The sequence below is a fragment of the Salvia miltiorrhiza genome, chromosome 5 (assembly GCF_028751815.1).
Source record: "Salvia miltiorrhiza cultivar Shanhuang (shh) chromosome 5, IMPLAD_Smil_shh, whole genome shotgun sequence".
In the NCBI taxonomy this organism is placed as follows: domain Eukaryota; kingdom Viridiplantae; phylum Streptophyta; class Magnoliopsida; order Lamiales; family Lamiaceae; genus Salvia; species Salvia miltiorrhiza.
In genome coordinates, this window is record NC_080391.1 from 57,271,005 (window position 1) to 57,287,969 (window position 16,965).

At 34.6% G+C, this 16,965-nt stretch overlaps 3 protein-coding genes across 14 annotated transcripts; 2 read left to right on the forward strand and 1 right to left on the reverse strand.

Moving 5' to 3' along the window:
- Nucleotides 1-300: 300 nt before the first annotated feature.
- Nucleotides 301-2,418, forward strand: LOC131025423 (uncharacterized). Its single transcript, XM_057955182.1, has 5 exons — nt 301-724; nt 1,027-1,130; nt 1,329-1,442; nt 1,887-1,970; nt 2,199-2,418. The coding sequence occupies exons 1-5, from the start codon at nt 484-486 to the stop codon at nt 2,253-2,255; spliced, it is 600 nt and encodes a 199-aa protein (XP_057811165.1). The 5' UTR covers nt 301-483; the 3' UTR covers nt 2,256-2,418.
- Nucleotides 2,419-3,280: 862 nt separating this feature from the next.
- Nucleotides 3,281-6,343, forward strand: LOC131025424 (ranBP2-type zinc finger protein At1g67325). 3 transcript variants are annotated; one of them, XM_057955184.1, is made up of 10 exons: nt 3,281-3,465; nt 3,596-3,641; nt 4,121-4,236; nt 4,515-4,788; nt 4,897-4,964; nt 5,070-5,118; nt 5,210-5,319; nt 5,476-5,500; nt 5,600-5,751; nt 5,990-6,343. In XM_057955184.1, exons 1-10 carry the CDS (start codon nt 3,457-3,459, stop codon nt 5,990-5,992), a joined length of 852 nt encoding a protein of 283 aa, XP_057811167.1. In that variant the 5' UTR covers nt 3,281-3,456; the 3' UTR covers nt 5,993-6,343. The 3 variants fall into 3 exon arrangements, with proteins under 3 accessions (XP_057811167.1, XP_057811166.1, XP_057811168.1); XM_057955185.1 differs by having other exon boundaries at nt 3,290-3,465; nt 4,518-4,788; XM_057955183.1 differs by having other exon boundaries at nt 3,285-3,465; nt 5,600-6,343.
- A 1,796-nt stretch (nt 6,344-8,139) lies between these two features.
- On the reverse strand, nt 8,140-12,209 carry LOC131025426 (squamosa promoter-binding-like protein 12). 10 transcript variants are annotated; one of them, XM_057955194.1, is made up of 7 exons: nt 12,034-12,207; nt 10,781-10,848; nt 9,966-10,706; nt 9,645-9,781; nt 8,951-9,208; nt 8,437-8,768; nt 8,140-8,314 (listed from the first exon to the last, which is right to left on the reverse strand). In XM_057955194.1, the coding sequence occupies exons 3-6, from the start codon at nt 10,658-10,660 to the stop codon at nt 8,479-8,481; spliced, it is 1,380 nt and encodes a 459-aa protein (XP_057811177.1). In that variant the 5' UTR covers nt 10,661-10,706; nt 10,781-10,848; nt 12,034-12,207; the 3' UTR covers nt 8,140-8,314; nt 8,437-8,478. The 10 variants fall into 10 exon arrangements, with proteins under 10 accessions (XP_057811177.1, XP_057811172.1, XP_057811171.1 ...); XM_057955189.1 differs by lacking the exon at nt 12,034-12,207 and adding an exon at nt 11,243-12,027; XM_057955188.1 differs by lacking the exon at nt 10,781-10,848 and having other exon boundaries at nt 12,034-12,209.
- Nucleotides 12,210-16,965: the final 4,756 nt, after the last annotated feature.

The following is a 16,965-nucleotide window of genomic DNA, read 5'->3' on the forward strand; positions in this document are numbered from 1 at the left end:
GGACATCAGTGGAAGGATTAATTACCCAAAAGGCTACAGGAGAAAAAGGACGGGCCTTCTATTAGTGTAGGGCCGATAAGTGTTTTAAAAAAAATACCAATCACCACTATTAGACTAGATAACTAATCTATTTAGGACTAAACTAGGAAATCAAACATGCCCTAAGAGTATGGAGTGTCTAATAAATAGCTGCAAAACCACAAAAATAGAAGAAATAGAAAACAATACAAAAAGACAAACTAAATAAATCTCGTTACAGTTCGTATATGATGTATATATACATACAAACACATATAATTGATATTGCGTTTGATATTAAATCGAATTAATACGATAAAATAGGGAAAATTCGAAAATACCTACAAAATAAAGACTATAAGTGGGGGGCTAATTCAGTACTTTACTGGAATATTACCATCAACCAAATTGCTGCGAAACCCAATTCCCAAAAAGGATATTTTTGCAGCAGAAAAATTAAGAGGAATGGCGTGCAGGAGTGTTTCATGGCCGCCTTTGCCTACTCTAAGCGAGAAAAGATCAAATTTTGCTCCACGTAGTTTACCCCACAAGAAATTATCAAACCAGGATCCGAATTGTGGCCGTAAATTAACCTCAAATCATAAAAGTAAAAGCCATCACTTTGTAATGAATTGCTTGAACAATGGAAAAAGCGATTTTCCTCAGCAGGACCAGCCTCAAGATGCTCTTCTCAAAGCAATTTCTGGTATGTATTTCGCATCTCTCTCTAAAGTAGCTGGTATTATTGTTTCCCGGGGAATGAATTTAGTATTGTTAAGTTAGTAAAGCCTTTTTTAGGGTTATTTCGGATACGTGGATGCAGAAGAAATTAGGGCGTGATAGGCATAGATATTTGGGGGAATGTGTATTTGATTGTTGCTGGTGAAATTGCATTAGCGAATTACGCGAGGATCAGAGCAGACAGTTGTAGGGTGTTTAGGAATTTTTAATGTTGTTTTTGATTGTTAGATTGATTTGATTCAAAGAGTGAAAAATGTGGATTTGCAGAAGTTTCAAGGAGAGAAGGAAGGGTGGGTCAAGCTACAATTGTAGTATTTGGTGGGTCAGTTTCAGGTGATTCCACCTCTGGGTGGCTTGCTCTTGATCGGAAGGTGAGATCAATGTTCTTGGTTGTGTATTCGAGTTAAAACTTGAATGTGATGTAGCAAAATTATGTTTTGTTTTGAAAAAAGGGGAATAACTAGCTTATTAGTTTAGGTTGAAGTTCTGATTCAATGAAGCAAGTTATAGTTGGCCTTTTGGAGAAGAGCTAGAGCTCTATCCTTGATCATGATATTTTTGAATGGTAGCTAAATTCTTATCCAAGAAAGAGGGGGTTTACTGCGATTGGAACGGGAGGAGATGACTTTGTGCAAGCTATGGTTTATGCTGTGGAATCAGTAGTTCAAAGGCCAATCCCTCAAGTAAGCATTTTTCACTTTGAGATGCCTAAGTGTTCAATTGGTTATGTGCACTGAAATCATCTTTTTGATTGCTAATCACAACTAGGCCACTCCTTTTGCACAACATCCATGCCCATGTATTATTAGCTGGGATAATGTTTAAGAGTAGTCAACTCGGCCCTCTTTCTCGTACATTAAGTAATGTCATTGAGTCGACTTTCCATTTGTTAAGAGTTGGTGTTGAAGCAATATGAATGCAGCACAGTATTGGCATTAATTTTAGGCCTAGATTTTGGAATGTTGCATACAATGATAGGTGGTTCTTAGAATTGTGGGAGGCCTGCAAGTAGTTCTCTAAGCTATGGCCGATCTTTGATTTGGCGGGAAAGCTCCTCATATCTTGTTATGTTTCTTGAGTGTGATCTCTCAGTATCAAACCTACAAATGTGAGTCATTTTGCTGCAGGGACAAGTGAGACAGAAGATATCGTCTCGTGGCAAATACGTATCTGTAAAGATTGGGCCCGTTCAAGTGGCTTCGAGTGAGCAGGTAATCTCCTAGCTCCATTCATCTATGTGGTTTTGGTGCACAAGTAACACTCTTTGCCCAATCTATTAGTAAAAGAGATATGAGAGGCTATGGCCCTAAGTGTCGAGGTTTGTCGGCTGTTGTACACGAACAGGGTAGCGCGCTCATGTGCAGCAGCTGATGATAAGATAATTTGTTGTTGGAATATTGTTTTCATACTGCTTGACATAGTTGGATTGTGTTTTTCAGGTTCAAGCAGTATATTATGCCATGAGAAGAGATGACAGGATGAAGTATTTCTTGTAAATTAGATTTTGTTGACATTTTGTAAATTATAATTTATAGGCAGCTATAGAAACCTCACTAAATCCTATTGAAAATCGGTTATTTTATTTAACTGGATCTGTACCTCGTATATGATATACATGGTTAAAATTATATGGCCTAATCTTTATTGCTTATTCACACATTCACTGGTTTTGTCTCTATGGATCATGTGGTTGATCAAGTGCAATTTATGTATAATTGTGGAGCTTTTATTTGTTTCTGTTTATATGATCTTATAATAATAGCTTCGCATGTTTATCCTAAGTGGATGAATCACAATTCCTTCTTATACTATTTTACTTTAGAAATTGAAATATTGGGATAGTTTTTCTTTGATATGGCTTTCAATGTTGGATAAGTTTTACATTACAAGTCCATGACAAAATTATTTACACCTTTGTATTAGTATTTTGGGCAGATCTTAATTAATTCAAATATGGAATAATTTTGAATCTATACTATATTAAATAGGCAACTTTTAATTTGAAATTAATTTTAAAATTGAGTGACAATTTGATAGTTATAATAAAATTGAAAGTTTATGCGTAAATCATATTTTTTTTTCCTTTTTTTGTTTTATTTCTTTCTAAACTTGTGAAATTCTACAAATTCTAAAATATTAAATACGTATATCAAATTAAAGATCACAGTAATTTAAATGTAAAAATTATATTTATTTAAAGGTTAATTTTTAAAAAATCTCTCTCCTCCCTCATCTTTCTTAAATAAATCTAATTTTTAATTTGTCATTTTATTTTTAACTTTTAACTGTTTTTTTTTTGGTTTTCATAACATTAATTTTTATTATTGTGAATTCTTCTTATTCTTTAAAAATTCATCTCAAATATATTCAGTAAAAAATATTTTTTACTTTTTTATGATAATTAAATTAGTATTAATTTTATAGTATAATATAAAAACGTAATTGAAAAATGGGCCCATAAATAAATTTATAAATTGGGCTTGGTTAAGTAGAGGCAATCAGTGCTCAATCTGACTACTTGACTCATCGACTGAATTTTCACTTTTCCAACAAGGAAATCTTTTCTTTATTAATTTCACCAACTCTCTCTCTCTCTCTCTCTCTCTCTCGTAATAGCCCTACTGTGAAATCTCTCGCCCGCGCAGCTCTCAAACCCTTGTCACGAAGAAAAAAGAAAAAAAAGATCATTGTGTTGCCATGTCTCAGGTACTTTTGATTATTCTGCGTCACTGTTTGCTCAAATTTAATGATTTGCCCCCTATTTTTAGGTCAATTTATCGCAATCTGATTTTAATTGACAAGTAGATCTGTCTGATGTATTCTTGTTATGTTTTAGGTTGATAACAGAAATTCTTCAGCTGCTAAACGTGCAAGAACCGATGGTATGTCTATTTTCGTAATTGGCTTTTGATTCAATATTCTATGTTGTCGTAATTGGCTTTTCTTTCTATGTTTTTAGAGGATTGAAGCTTTTTAGTGCAGGTGTCTTCGAGAAGTATGTTACCAATAGTTGTTAAGATATTATTGTAGAGAAGAGCTTGGGATGCTGTTAAACATGTTTCCAATATGTATATGTATATTATATACATATATATTGTGTGTTTCATTGGTACATACTTGGCTAATGTGATGTCATTGGATATTTTTATATAAGTGTTTTGTTTCAGGAAATCATTGTTTAACAATGCTGGTTTTCTTTGTATGAAAATAGACAAGATTGTTAGATTTTTTTTGTCAAATAATTCTTTTGTGCCCAAAAAACTCGATCTCTGTGTATGTGATTTTTGACTTTTACAACTAAACATGATGTTTCTGCATGAGCCCAATTTTTTGGTACTTGTTGAGTTAACTTTATATGTAGGTGGCCGCAGGGAAGATGACTGGACCTGCCCAAGCTGTGGCAATGTGAACTTCTCTTTTAGAACAACTTGTAATATGCGTAACTGTACTCAGCCTAGGCCAGCTGATCACAACTCGGTGAGAAATTGACGTGTCTGAATAGAATAATGTGCTGTTTTGCATAGTTCTTTCACAAACTATAGCTAGCTGTACAAGTTTTTATTTGTTTGTTATCTGCTTCAATAGTCTTGTAAGTTATATAATCACATATATGAGAATGTAGACCCTAATTTCAGATTTTATGTTTATCAGCTGCTAGTTTTAGAATGGATTTTATTCTTTCTGGATGCTTTCATCTACATGTTATATACGTAAGTCTTTTTTAAGCGTACTAAAGCAAGTCTACCTTTGTTCAGAAGCCTGCTGCAAAGCCAGTCCAAGCTCCTCAGGGTTATTTGTCTGCACCTCCATTTGTGGGGTCTGGTGCACCTTCCTCCATGTACATGGGAGTCCCGCCATACGGATCTTCTGTGTTCAATGGAACATCTGTCCCTCCTTATGATGTTCCATATTCTGGAGGTTCAGCTTATCACTATAATTACGGAAGTCGATTTTCTGGTGGTAGCCCATATCGGCCTTTACATATATCTGCGCCCCCTCCTTACTCAAGTGGATCAATTATGCGAAGTGGTAGATCATTCTGTTCATATTCCCCAGAATACTACAGTACATCTTGCGCTTCTTCTGCAATTATTTATCTTTGTTGGTTTCCGTCCCTTATGTATTCTCACGTTGTAGGTGCGGTGTATGGTATGCCTCCAATGATGGATCAGTATGGCCTGGGTTTCCCTATGAGCCCCTCCATGGTACATTTCTTAATCTGTTGTCGGAAAATAAATTTCTTTGACTTGTAGAGGAAAAAAATATATAGATTACTTATTTGACAATCATGTGATTTTGATCTTCTATAGGGGCCAAGGCCTGGATTTTTCCCAGAGGATAAATTTCAGAAAGCTGGTGGTATGTCTTGCCCTGTTGTAGTTAAGATATAGATCGTGGACCAAACCTTTACTCATCTGATGAATCACTAATTGTTATCATGTTATTGTAGATGGAACTCGTGACAGTGACTGGGCTTGCCCAAAATGTGGAAACATCAATTTTTCATTTAGAACAGTTTGCAACATGAGAAAATGCAATACACCTAAGCCAGGATCTCAGGTTTGAATTATCACATTTTAGTATTGTGCAAGTTGAATGTGTAATTGATGCCATCAGATGTACCCTTTTCCCAAATTATTCAGTATAATGTCTGTATGAAGCTTAGTTTAAATATGTATCGTAATATTTTCTAAAATTCTGACATGTTGGACGCAGGGTGCCAAATCTGGAAAGAATTCAAGTAAGCCTGTTCCATATATTTACATTTTCTGTACTACGTTGATTGAAATTGAAGCTCCTCTTTCATAATGTATAATATACTGATAACTTTGTTATTCAGAACCAGATATGCCAGAAGGAAGCTGGAAGTGCGAGAAATGCAACAACATTAACTACCCTTTTAGGACGAAGTGTAACAGACAGAACTGTGGTGCCGATAAACCTTCCGAGAAAAAGGAGTCTCCATCAGAAACAGCTGATGCAAATGATCAGGTCTGTTGTGTGATATGTGTGCATTGTATGATCCTGAACTTTCAACTGTTTGCTCCTTATGGTCCTATGTATATATGTAACAGAGCAAAGTTGCTACGTACTCAAAGTTTCTATCTGATGATTTATTTAGCACTTACTATTCTGATCCTCATGTTATTCTTGAAATGCATGCCTGTCCGTTTTCTACTTGATCTTGTTTCGTCTTCTCATGTATTAATAGAGTTGTCTACTGTTCCAGTGAGTACTAGGAATGTCTGAGAAGGTCCAGAGTCGTCCAGCACATTGCTCAGTATGGGTGTCTGAAAGTCAGTCATGTCATCTCTTCCTGTTGCTGGCGTTTTCGAGTTACCGAGCCTTGTTACAATTTGTGTCAAGTTGTATTAACTCTCTTGATATCTCGTGGTCTCAATCCTTACAAACTTGCATCATGTGTCTGTCAGATTGCTTCTGCTAGATCTTTTGATCTGGTAGCTATTCTCTAGGTTTTTGTACTTTGGGATGATAGTGGATCTTAGTGGTATGATAACGTACGACTCCAGTAATGTTGTGACTGTCTTCGATTTGGTTTTATTTGCCCGTGTTATCTTTGATAGCCGTATGTCTGCAAAGTCGTATCGTTTTAAGCTGGCTTCATTCTGTGTGGTATTGGTGGCGATTTTTTCTTACCCTGTAATATTTTTTGCTGTTGTGGCTTTCTTGTCATGTGGTGGTGTCGGGTCAATTTGTGACTTGTGCATAGAATCACTGTCTTCATTTTTCTGGTAAATTTTGAATGCTTGTTTTTCTTTTGGAAAAAAATAAATAAATAAGTGAAATCGATATCATTGTGGTTTTATGTCGTGGAAATTGTGGCTCTTGATCAAGTAAATAAATAAATGAAATCGATATCATTGTGGTTTTATGTCGTGGAAATTGTGGCTCTTGATCAAGTAATTATTTTAGGGTCTTTCAGGGGCATTTTACGTGCAACCTACAAGAATATCCGTTCAAGTGTGTTTGAAAGAAAAAACGTAAGAAATTCTAGAAAATCAAGGCAAACTTAATTTGATTTATAATGTCAATAACCAAATGGGTATATTTTTTGGCTTATTTTGAATGATATGATGTATTGGTTAATTATCAATTTACTTTGATAAATTGATTAATTTGGCTCTTAATAATTTATTTCATTTGAGCTGATTTTTCAACTAAAAATGTAGGAATGTAGGATTATATATTTTTTGATAATAAAGATAAAAAACATTCAATTATAAAAAGTAAACACCTAAATCTATAAAATATGTAAAAGGGTTAGTGCGTGTGTGAGAGTCATTTTATATTTCTTCTAATTTTTTATATATTTTTTTAAAGAATAAAGAGTTAGAACAAGACTAGTAGGGTTGTAAACGAATCGAGTTGAATATAGTATTTTTTTATTTAAACACTAACCTAATCGAATATTTATATTTCGAATCGAATACGATTTATTTGATTAATATACAATCACATTGACAAAGCGCGACTTGTGATGGACAAATCCAAAATGGATTACAGCTCCTCACGGAAAAAAGCAGCAAGTATACCCAACTTCGAAATATTCCTTTCACCCGAACTAATCGTTTCGCTAGCACGCTTGCAATTGGACTCCACCCAACCCCGAGAATAATGTAACTCCTTGAGCCAAGAGAGCGCTTCCTATAGAGCCCACGATGAAATGTCCCGCATGGTCTCGGAGAATCAAACCAACACCCATCACGTTTAAGAGATAACTGTGGCAAACGTGTTGTTTACAATTTTTTGTAGGTCGAAGCAGCTGCTGTTGTCGCTACTCCCATCAAGCCTTTGAAGAAAGGTTTGTTTCTTGTTTTAATTTCTCCTAGTTTTTCGTCATCGTTGTTTTGCTGCTTTTTCTCTGTTTTATTTATATTATGTTGTGGGATTCTCTGTGTCTGTTAGCTGGGAGTAGAGTTATGAATTTGTTTTGAGATTATTTTTTTCCCACGTGATATATGTTTTTGTTTCGAGAGTCATCTTTTTCGCATGCCGCGGTTAAAATTATGCATATAATTGAACACAAATATGCATAATTATAAACACAAATATACATAAAGTTGGATAGAAATATACATGGAAATATATGATCCGTCACGTGCCTCTCGGCGCTGATCACCTGACGGGTCGCATTGTGCTATGCATATTTATGTGCAATGTTATGCTTAAATGTATTTATATATATTCATATTTGTGTTCAACTATATGCATAACTATGACGGCGACGAGCAACAAGAGACATTTGAGGGGTCGCATAATGATATATTCTCATGCATATTTTTATCCAATGTTACACATATTTGTGTTCAATTATATGTATATTTGAAAATGTAAATTGATATCCTTGTTGCTCTAGTGTAGATGAACAAAAAAATTCATTAAGGGCAGCATTATCCGGAAACGATAACAAACAAGATTTGAAGGTGCAAAATGAGACAACACCACAGTACCAAAACATGTCATCCTTGAAACTAAATGAACGTTCATTCGTTATCCCAAAACGAAGCTGCCCCGAACCAACATGTTAGATGGCCTGCGACATGACAGAAATATGTCGAGAATGAGACGCTGGAAAGGCGAGACTGTCATCGTTAAAAACCTTTTCTAACAGCAAGATACCATTAAAGCATATGGAGGTGAGAAAGAGTGACTAACCTAGGCTAGGACCGCATAGATGAATAGACTTGTTATGAGTGGTCAGTTCAATATATTGGAATAGAAGTCAGCATCATACGGCGTCTTGAATGAACCCATACCCACGTGGTGGTGTGGTCCGGTCGGCCACAAGTCTGAGGAAGAGAAGGGCACACCTTCAGGGATTGCATGATACATAGGTTGGATGGTGTTGGGAGTGTTCTCATGCAGCTGATGGTGTAACTGAATCGATTCTTGATTGCACGAATCCCAGGAATTGCTTGACAGAAGAGAGAGAGCACGACGATATTCTGGTGCTGCATCTAAGGAAGAGATCAATGATCCCTTGCAACCTGGAATGCACGATACCTACTTATGTCAGCTACAAGACTCATATTACTTTTAAAGTTGAAAATCAAAGACCTCTAATCCATTTGACACTACCGTATTATCAACAAAAGTTAATTATGAAAAATCACAAAACTGTTTGTAATTACTATGAGGTATTATTCCTTCAAGTAATAGAGAAATGAACCTGAATTCAAAACCACAGACTGCGACTGCGTATGCTTTGATGCCGAGAGTCCGTTGGCTGCATTTTGCATATTGATGGCTTGTGGCACCCTGATTCCTGGAATATGCAACGGTTCTTCAATACCTTCATCTCCTTCAGACTTCAACGAACACCCTTTGGCTAGTGCGAATTTGGAGTTGTTCCAGATAGAATTTGCAGTGGTCCTCGAGTGATCAGGTGGGGGATTGTTCAACATGAAACTCATCTGGTGGGTCCCTCCTGCGTATTTTCACGGAAAATTACCCACAAATCAGGCTTGGACTAAATTCTCGATAGATGAAAAATATAGAGAGCACTGACTGTTGAATATTAATTTCAAGGGGTATTGAAGACGAGTAATTAAAGTATCATTTACAATAGCAAGAAAAGCGAGCTAGAATTAGGCAAGAACTTTCATAAGTCCACTGTTATATTATACTAGCTCCCTAGCCTAATTCAGAACTGATATTCAATGCAGGCCAACTAAATGGCACGTTGTTTCTGCAGCGCCAGTTCAACTAAAAGATGACGGAGGATTTCCCCCAAGTGTTACTAAGATGAGTAAATTTTATGAATGGATAAGATAAAAGATGCAAACAAGGTGAATTAGAAACACGATGAGAATGATTTATGTGATGATGCCACTGAACTAAAAAACTGATAGTGGATCCAATACCATAGAATGGGGTTGACAGCCTAGGCAGATTGAACTGGATGGTTTCTTGCTGTGGCTTACGGCGCCTTGCATTATGATCAGAAAGCCTTCTTCGACAACTGCGCTTCTTTTCATCAAATTCCAACAGGCTATGAAACCTTCACAGAAAGAAGCAGCATTAAACCTTTGAAATCCTTCCTACTAACTAAATAAAAGAGGCAGACTTATTATTGAGCGTTATCGTTATGATTAGAACTATCAAGTATCAAGCACCAGATGCATACAGCTTAAGCTTAAAGCGCAACAACAGTTGGATCATCTTTTGTAAAAATAAAAATACACCTGCTGCACTGCTGGCAAAATCGGCGTTCACGGCCTCCAACTACAACCTTGGGGCACTTTGAATGGCTGTCGCAAACTCTATGTTTTCGGTGATATTCTTTAGCCAGTGAAAGATCAACGTTGCAGCCCTCGACTTGACAGAATATAGGAGCATTCGGAGCAGATGATTTAGTTTTCTTTGGCGCAGTGGTGGTGGTGGCAGGGGCGGGCATCGCAGAAAAGGAAGTGCTCTTAACAGTGCCTCCACCACCGGTATTCTCAAAATACGTCCGCTTTCCAAGCTTCAAACCCAGCAATGCTTCTGCAGAGCCAACAGAGGCATCGGGAGTTGATGAAGTTCCAGAAAGCTCAATTCCTTTCATCTCAATCTTCTTGCTGAAGTTCCCAGAAGAGCCCTCAGATGTAGTGAATGTTAAGATGGAAGTCTGCATCCTATCCTTGCAGGAAGAGTCGGTAGAAGCTGAAATCGAACTCTTGGCTGAAGAACCATGCCTGCCATCAGAGCCCGAGGCGCCACTGTTGCCACCACAAGCAGCAGATAGATTGAAGGATCCACCATGGATCTCCTCATCATCGACAATTGACCAATCCGCTAATTGCAGATTCTTCGGACTCTCAATCGCCTTTGAACCAAACGCAGCCAAGTTTTCCCAATCCCACTTTGCATTCCACTCCATCTCCATAAAGTGGCTCATCAAACAACTCAATTAACAGGCTGCATCATAAACCGGGACCCTAGATCTGGAAGTTAACAAATCAACACCACTCAAAACAAGCTAAAATTGGAAAAGGAGTAAAGAAGTAAATGCACATACCAAATTCAAGGAAACTATGCTATGAAGAGATGAGAATTCATCACCCCGTCACCAAATGACAACTCCCTCTTTCAAGAAGTCGACAAAAATAGCAAGAAGAAAATGAATCAAATGTCAAGATCAACTCTTTAATATCATCAAGAGTCTATAAAGCCATTTCAAAGGCCAGCTAGCAAGCACAAAGCTGTTTTCACCGCAAATTCAATTCGATAGAGATTTCTGCAACACAGAATTTTTCAAAAATTTGTTCTTGATTCAATCTACAACCCCAGCTCCTAAGAATCTCACAAGCCTACTAAGAAACAGAATTATTAATAAAGAAACATGCAACAAACAGTTTACTACCCAAAGTAAAGAATTCCTCAATTCTTTGAATAAAAGAATAGAAAGTGAAACTCTTCTCCCACTATAAAAGGCACCGGATCAGAAAAAGTGAGGTGAAAAAGAACAATAACTACTTACCGACCACTAATCAACCAGCATTCTATAAATAATAGTTCCTCCAGTAATATAGAAAGCATAATATACAAATGCAACTTCAGCCCAATTGCAAAAAAATATACTATCATTAATAAGGTGAAAAATTTTCTGTGTGTGTGAAGAAGAAAAGAGAACCAGTCAGAAACGTCTAAATGTCACTTTCAAAGCCTTTCCCCACCTACCTGGCTGGCTACCTCAAAAATCCCAAATAAATAAATGAAGAATTAGGTAAAAAGTAAAAGTTATGTACAGAAACACTGTGATATATTAGATCTATACAGTGCATTTAGAGAGCTTGCGATTACAGTAGATAAAAAGAAATTACCCTAAACAGCATACTGATATTATGATCTGCATTTTTTCAGTGTACTAACAAATCTCATCCTTTATCATTAAAAAAAAAATGGAAGAAGAAATGGGGGCTGAGAGATGGAGAAGCTATGGTCCCCCATCTAGGGTTTTTTTTATTGGAATCAACAACCGAAAGCAGAAGGGGAACTTTTCCCACTGCACACAGAAAAAAATATTTTCTTTTTCCGAAAATTAACAAAAATGAAAAGCATGGGCAAAAGAAATAAAAGCACCCAATTCCCAAAGCTGAGATTTTTGTGGCCATGTTTTAGCAGAGATTCGAAGTGGGAAGTTTGAGTTTGAGACAGAAAATCCCTCTGCCGTTTATCCAAAAATAGGCAATAAAAAATCAGAAGCAGCAGAGCGAAGGAAATGGTGCAATCTTTAACAAGAAAGGAAAGGTAGAGAGAGGAAGTGCTTACCCTTGTTACCCAGTAAAGAAAAGGAGGCGTTAGTTTTACTATATGGAGAAAGTGAGAGCCCCCAAATCCATGGAATTAGTATGTGTGAATAAGCCAGCAGATAAATAGTAATGCTGCTGTGTCTCCCCTGACAACAGCTGCTGCTTTAACACTATAAACTAAACTAGGGGGATTTCAACTCATGGTGTGTTTAGTTGGAACAGCTTTTAATATTTGGAAAATCTAAGATTTTTTTTATTTACTTTTATTAGTTTAGAAAATAGATACCCACGACATCGTTACCACTTTTATCATTTTAGTTCGTCCAAGATATCATTTTCACATCCATTTATAGCAGTAGGGTTCACAAACTCTACTCACAAGTCACAACAATAGTGATACTCAAACTCCACTCACAATGATACCAACTACTATCAACTACTATCCGGCACTTTTTTAAAACTCGTGCCGTCCATAAAATGTAAAACGATATCGTGCACGAAGGGAGTAATATTGTATCATCTTCATCCCATTTAATATGATTCAAAAGTTATTTTAGTGGACACATGAGTGTTTGTAAGAAGGAACTGTCCTAGGGTTTAACCAAAGCAGGGTACCTCAGTGACAACAATTGATACTAAATTATTCGGTAGACTTAGAATATAACATCGTTCACCACGACATTATAATCTAATGGCTACCTACGAGCTCTACAATCAAATGAAATTTATTGAATTACTTGGTTTATTAAGTTTTTATGGGTCTACGTACTTATTAGGTAGATTTTTAATCCGTTTGTACTATTTTGGACTCTTTTCTTTGATGTCCGCCCATCATCCTCGCCCTCGGCTTATGTCGTTGTGGTTGTCTTCCCTTGTGTGTACCTAAGTTTTAGTTTGTAATTTATTTTCTTATTTTATATACATATCTTTAAAAAAATTTAGAACATCCCAATTGTAGTAGCTCAATCCCAAAATGGAAGATGAACATTAATCATTATATTGAGGTATAATGTGGTCATAAATCATATTCTTTTTAACATGCGTGTCAAAAAATAAGGAGTCATATTATGGGAATATTGAATTAAGATTTGATTCAAGTGAGTTGAAGTAACTAAGAAGTACTAGTACTACTTTTGAGATAGAAGTTTATATATATATATATATATATATATATATATAGGGAGAGGTTCAGGAAAGAACCATAAATAAAAGAAGACCGGAGAACCATTTTCAGCCATTCGATCATCAAGATCTACGGTGGATGCATCATCTTGTTGGATGAATGCAGATCCTGGGTTCGAATCCTGAAGGGAGCATTTTTTTTTTATTTTTTTGAGTGCATTAATTTTAACAGCTCTAGAACCACATTATTTGTGAGAACGGGAGAACCATCAAATCTAATGCATTCACTGTAAAAATTAATGCATCCGCTGTTAAAATTAATGCACTCAAAAAAATAAAAATAAAAATGCTCCCTTCAGGATTCGAACCCAGGATCTGCATTCATCCAACAAGATGATGCATCCACCGTAGATCTTGATGATCGAATGGCTGAAAATGGTTCTCCGGTCTTCTTTTATTTATGGTTCTTTCCTGAACCTCTCCCTATATATATATATATATATATATATATATATATATATATATATATATATAGGGAAAAGTTCCCTTGAGAAAGCTATATATTGTTAGAATTGAGAATAAATTTGGTCCATTAGATTTTTATCTATCAACGAACATGATTAAATCTATTGAGATAAGCCGTTTTATAGATGTAAGGGCATAAGTGTATTTCCTTAGAATTCGTAACGTATGAGATCCCTCAGTTTTCGGTAAGTGTTTGACTTTTTTATGTGTATTTTTGAAATTGTTTGAAGAATACCCAATATTAACAAATTAGATTGTATTATATTCATTCTTTAACGTTTTCAAGGCCACATGTTTTTCCATATCGCATATTAGTGTGTTTGGCTTAAGGGCTAAAGCTTAGTGCATGTTTTAGTTTACCCATTAGTTAACCCAAAATATTTTTTAGTTGTTAAAATATTAAAAGACTGCATTTCGTATATATTAGGGTTATTTATATAAAATCTGTGTAAATTAAATAATAATATCTCAATAACCATCCAATCCCATTATTAAATACAGAATGAAATTTTGAATAAATAAAATACAAAATTAGATTTTTTTGGCATTTATTTTAATAACAGTATTTTAACAAATTAAATAGAATATTGTGCTCATCATTATATTCATGTGTTCAAACAATTTTTGGATACGTTCATTAATCAAAATTTCCCATTTTATCGACATATACACTAATAAATCTTCTATATTCAATGATAGGAGTATGTTTTATGGAGATTTTTTTTTCTTTTTTCTGAAAGTTAGAAACATTGAACATGTCAATAGTATTTGATGAACATAACAATAATTTTATTGAACGTTTGGGGATCAAATCCTAAAGTGCGAAATTTTAAATAAATACATCTTTTTAACAAATACATTCGTTCATAAAAAATTACTGACATGTTCATCACAATTATTGATATGTTCATTAAAATTTGAACACGAAATTTATTCTTAATTCTGGATCGTTTAATAGATCATGATCAATGGATAAGATTATTTCTCGCTTCTTTAAAAATTTATCCTTCTCAATAGAACTTTTTCCTTCGACTATCCCATTTTCCCTTATTCTCTTATATTCATTCTTAACGTTTTCGAGGCCACATGTTTTTCCATTATTTAAATCGCATATTAGTGTGTTTGGCTTAGGGGATAAGCTTAGTGCATGCTTTAGTTTACCCATTAGTTGCCAAAATATTTTTTAATATATTCACTAGTAAAATCACGGTGGATTAAGTCCTCGTTCGACCATCGTCTATATGGTAAGCGAGCAAAAATTGGGATTTGATTATGATTCTATAATCAGATTGAAATAAAATTGACTGTTCTATCCCTAATTCGTATAAAAGTAGGATTCTGTATTAATTTGAATTGATCAATTCTTGGCTCGGTTAAAATCAGAGCCGTAGGATCAAAGTAGATGAACGCACTGGATTTCTTCTTATTTCTAAGTCTAAGAGGGTTTTCTAGTAGAGTGCAACCCTATATAGTATATATATATATATATATATATATATATATATATATATATATATATATATAAAGAGAAGTAATTAATTATTGAGAATAAGGAATTTTACGATCACTTGTAGTAAGCGCGAATAATTTCATAATTATATGTGTCAAATTCGTCTTGTCTACATATATCGAAAGTAATCATTCAAGAAAATTATCACTAAAATTTATACAAGCCATAATTAACTATATATATAAGAATAAAATGAAAACAGGCCATAACTACATATGTCTCAAATTCATTCTTCTTGTACGGCTAGAAACGCAATGGCATTTGTTAAGGACATTAATATGGTAGTCAAATCTTAGTGAAATGTGTATAAATAAGATGTCGCAAAGGTCTATGTTTGAATTATTATTTTATTTAATTAACAATTAATAGTATCACTCAATATCAGATTTGGACGTACCATTTGTTGAATTGTTGGCCTCGGTTTTCTCAGAAATCTCTGTTCTTTTTATTTGTCAACGAGTGGTCACACCTCCTATATATATATATATAGATGTGTGTTCTTATAAAAAAGAAAAAAAAATCTAAACAATTAAATAAACGTACTCTGAAATTAAGTCAATTAATTGTGTACTAATAAATGAAGTCAATTATACAATGTTTGTGAACATGTTATTTTATGAAAAAAAATAGAATTTGGTGCAACGACATGCAAAATTTTGCACTTTCCTCATAATAAAGTTTACAAATATAAATAGACTGACTATATCAACCAAATTGATACGTGAAGATGATATGTCGGTGGCAATGAGAATAAAAATAAAATTTAGAGGGATGAATAATAAATTGAGGAGAGGTAGAGGGATGAATAATAATTCAGGGACCACAAAATTCATGCTAAATTGCCAAACCCTGAGTTCGATCTTATATCTTAGATTATTTCGTATTTAAAAACCTAAACCATGCAGCTTGGCTATTTTTATAATGGTGGCCTAATTTATTTCGTGTAAGAGATCAATACACACCGTAATAATTTACACATATTAAATGTGAATAAATGAAGCTAGCTAGAACATGTCACATATATTTATTTCATTTAGATACTAGCTGGCCTCTATACATATAGTGTGTGTATATTAAAAAAATTCAAAACGTTTGGAGGCGTGATTTAAATGAGTTCATCCATAGTATAACATATGGTGGATCTACTAAATAGTGTAATGTCTACACATTAATCGCCTAAAAAAAAACCAATATACTACTATATAATATGTATATTTAACTCTTTCTCTCTTTTCACCGAAAAGCGAATCTGAAGAGAGATGAAGCGCACATCTGCATAAGTAATTAAGCAAATAAATAATCAAGTGGACCACTTGGGAAGTTTGATGGTGCAACTAAATACTTAATTAATTGAGCAACTGCTGTTATTGTTTATTTCTGACACCCAACTATAAACTGTTGCGGTAATAAAGCAGCTATATTATATCTGACACAATTACATATATAATTTTGGGTGTATTTTGATACTCAGCTCAAATGAACTGTGATTTTATATATATAATTTGCCAAATATTAAAATGAACAGTGAAATATAGTTGCGAGATCTCATTATTGGTGACCACGTGAGACAAACCGCTCCTTGGCTAATGTCTGGTTTCCAGATGTACTTCCCACATTAAGATAATATAAATTTTAATCTAAATGGATGGCAAATTCCTCATTTTTTTTCAAAAGAATGTCATAAATGCATGTAGTCAACTGATAGTAGTGAACATAACAAGAAATAGAAGAGTGGAAAAATGTCTATATGTTACATTATTCTTCGTCTGCTGATGCATGATTTGCAAGGCAGTA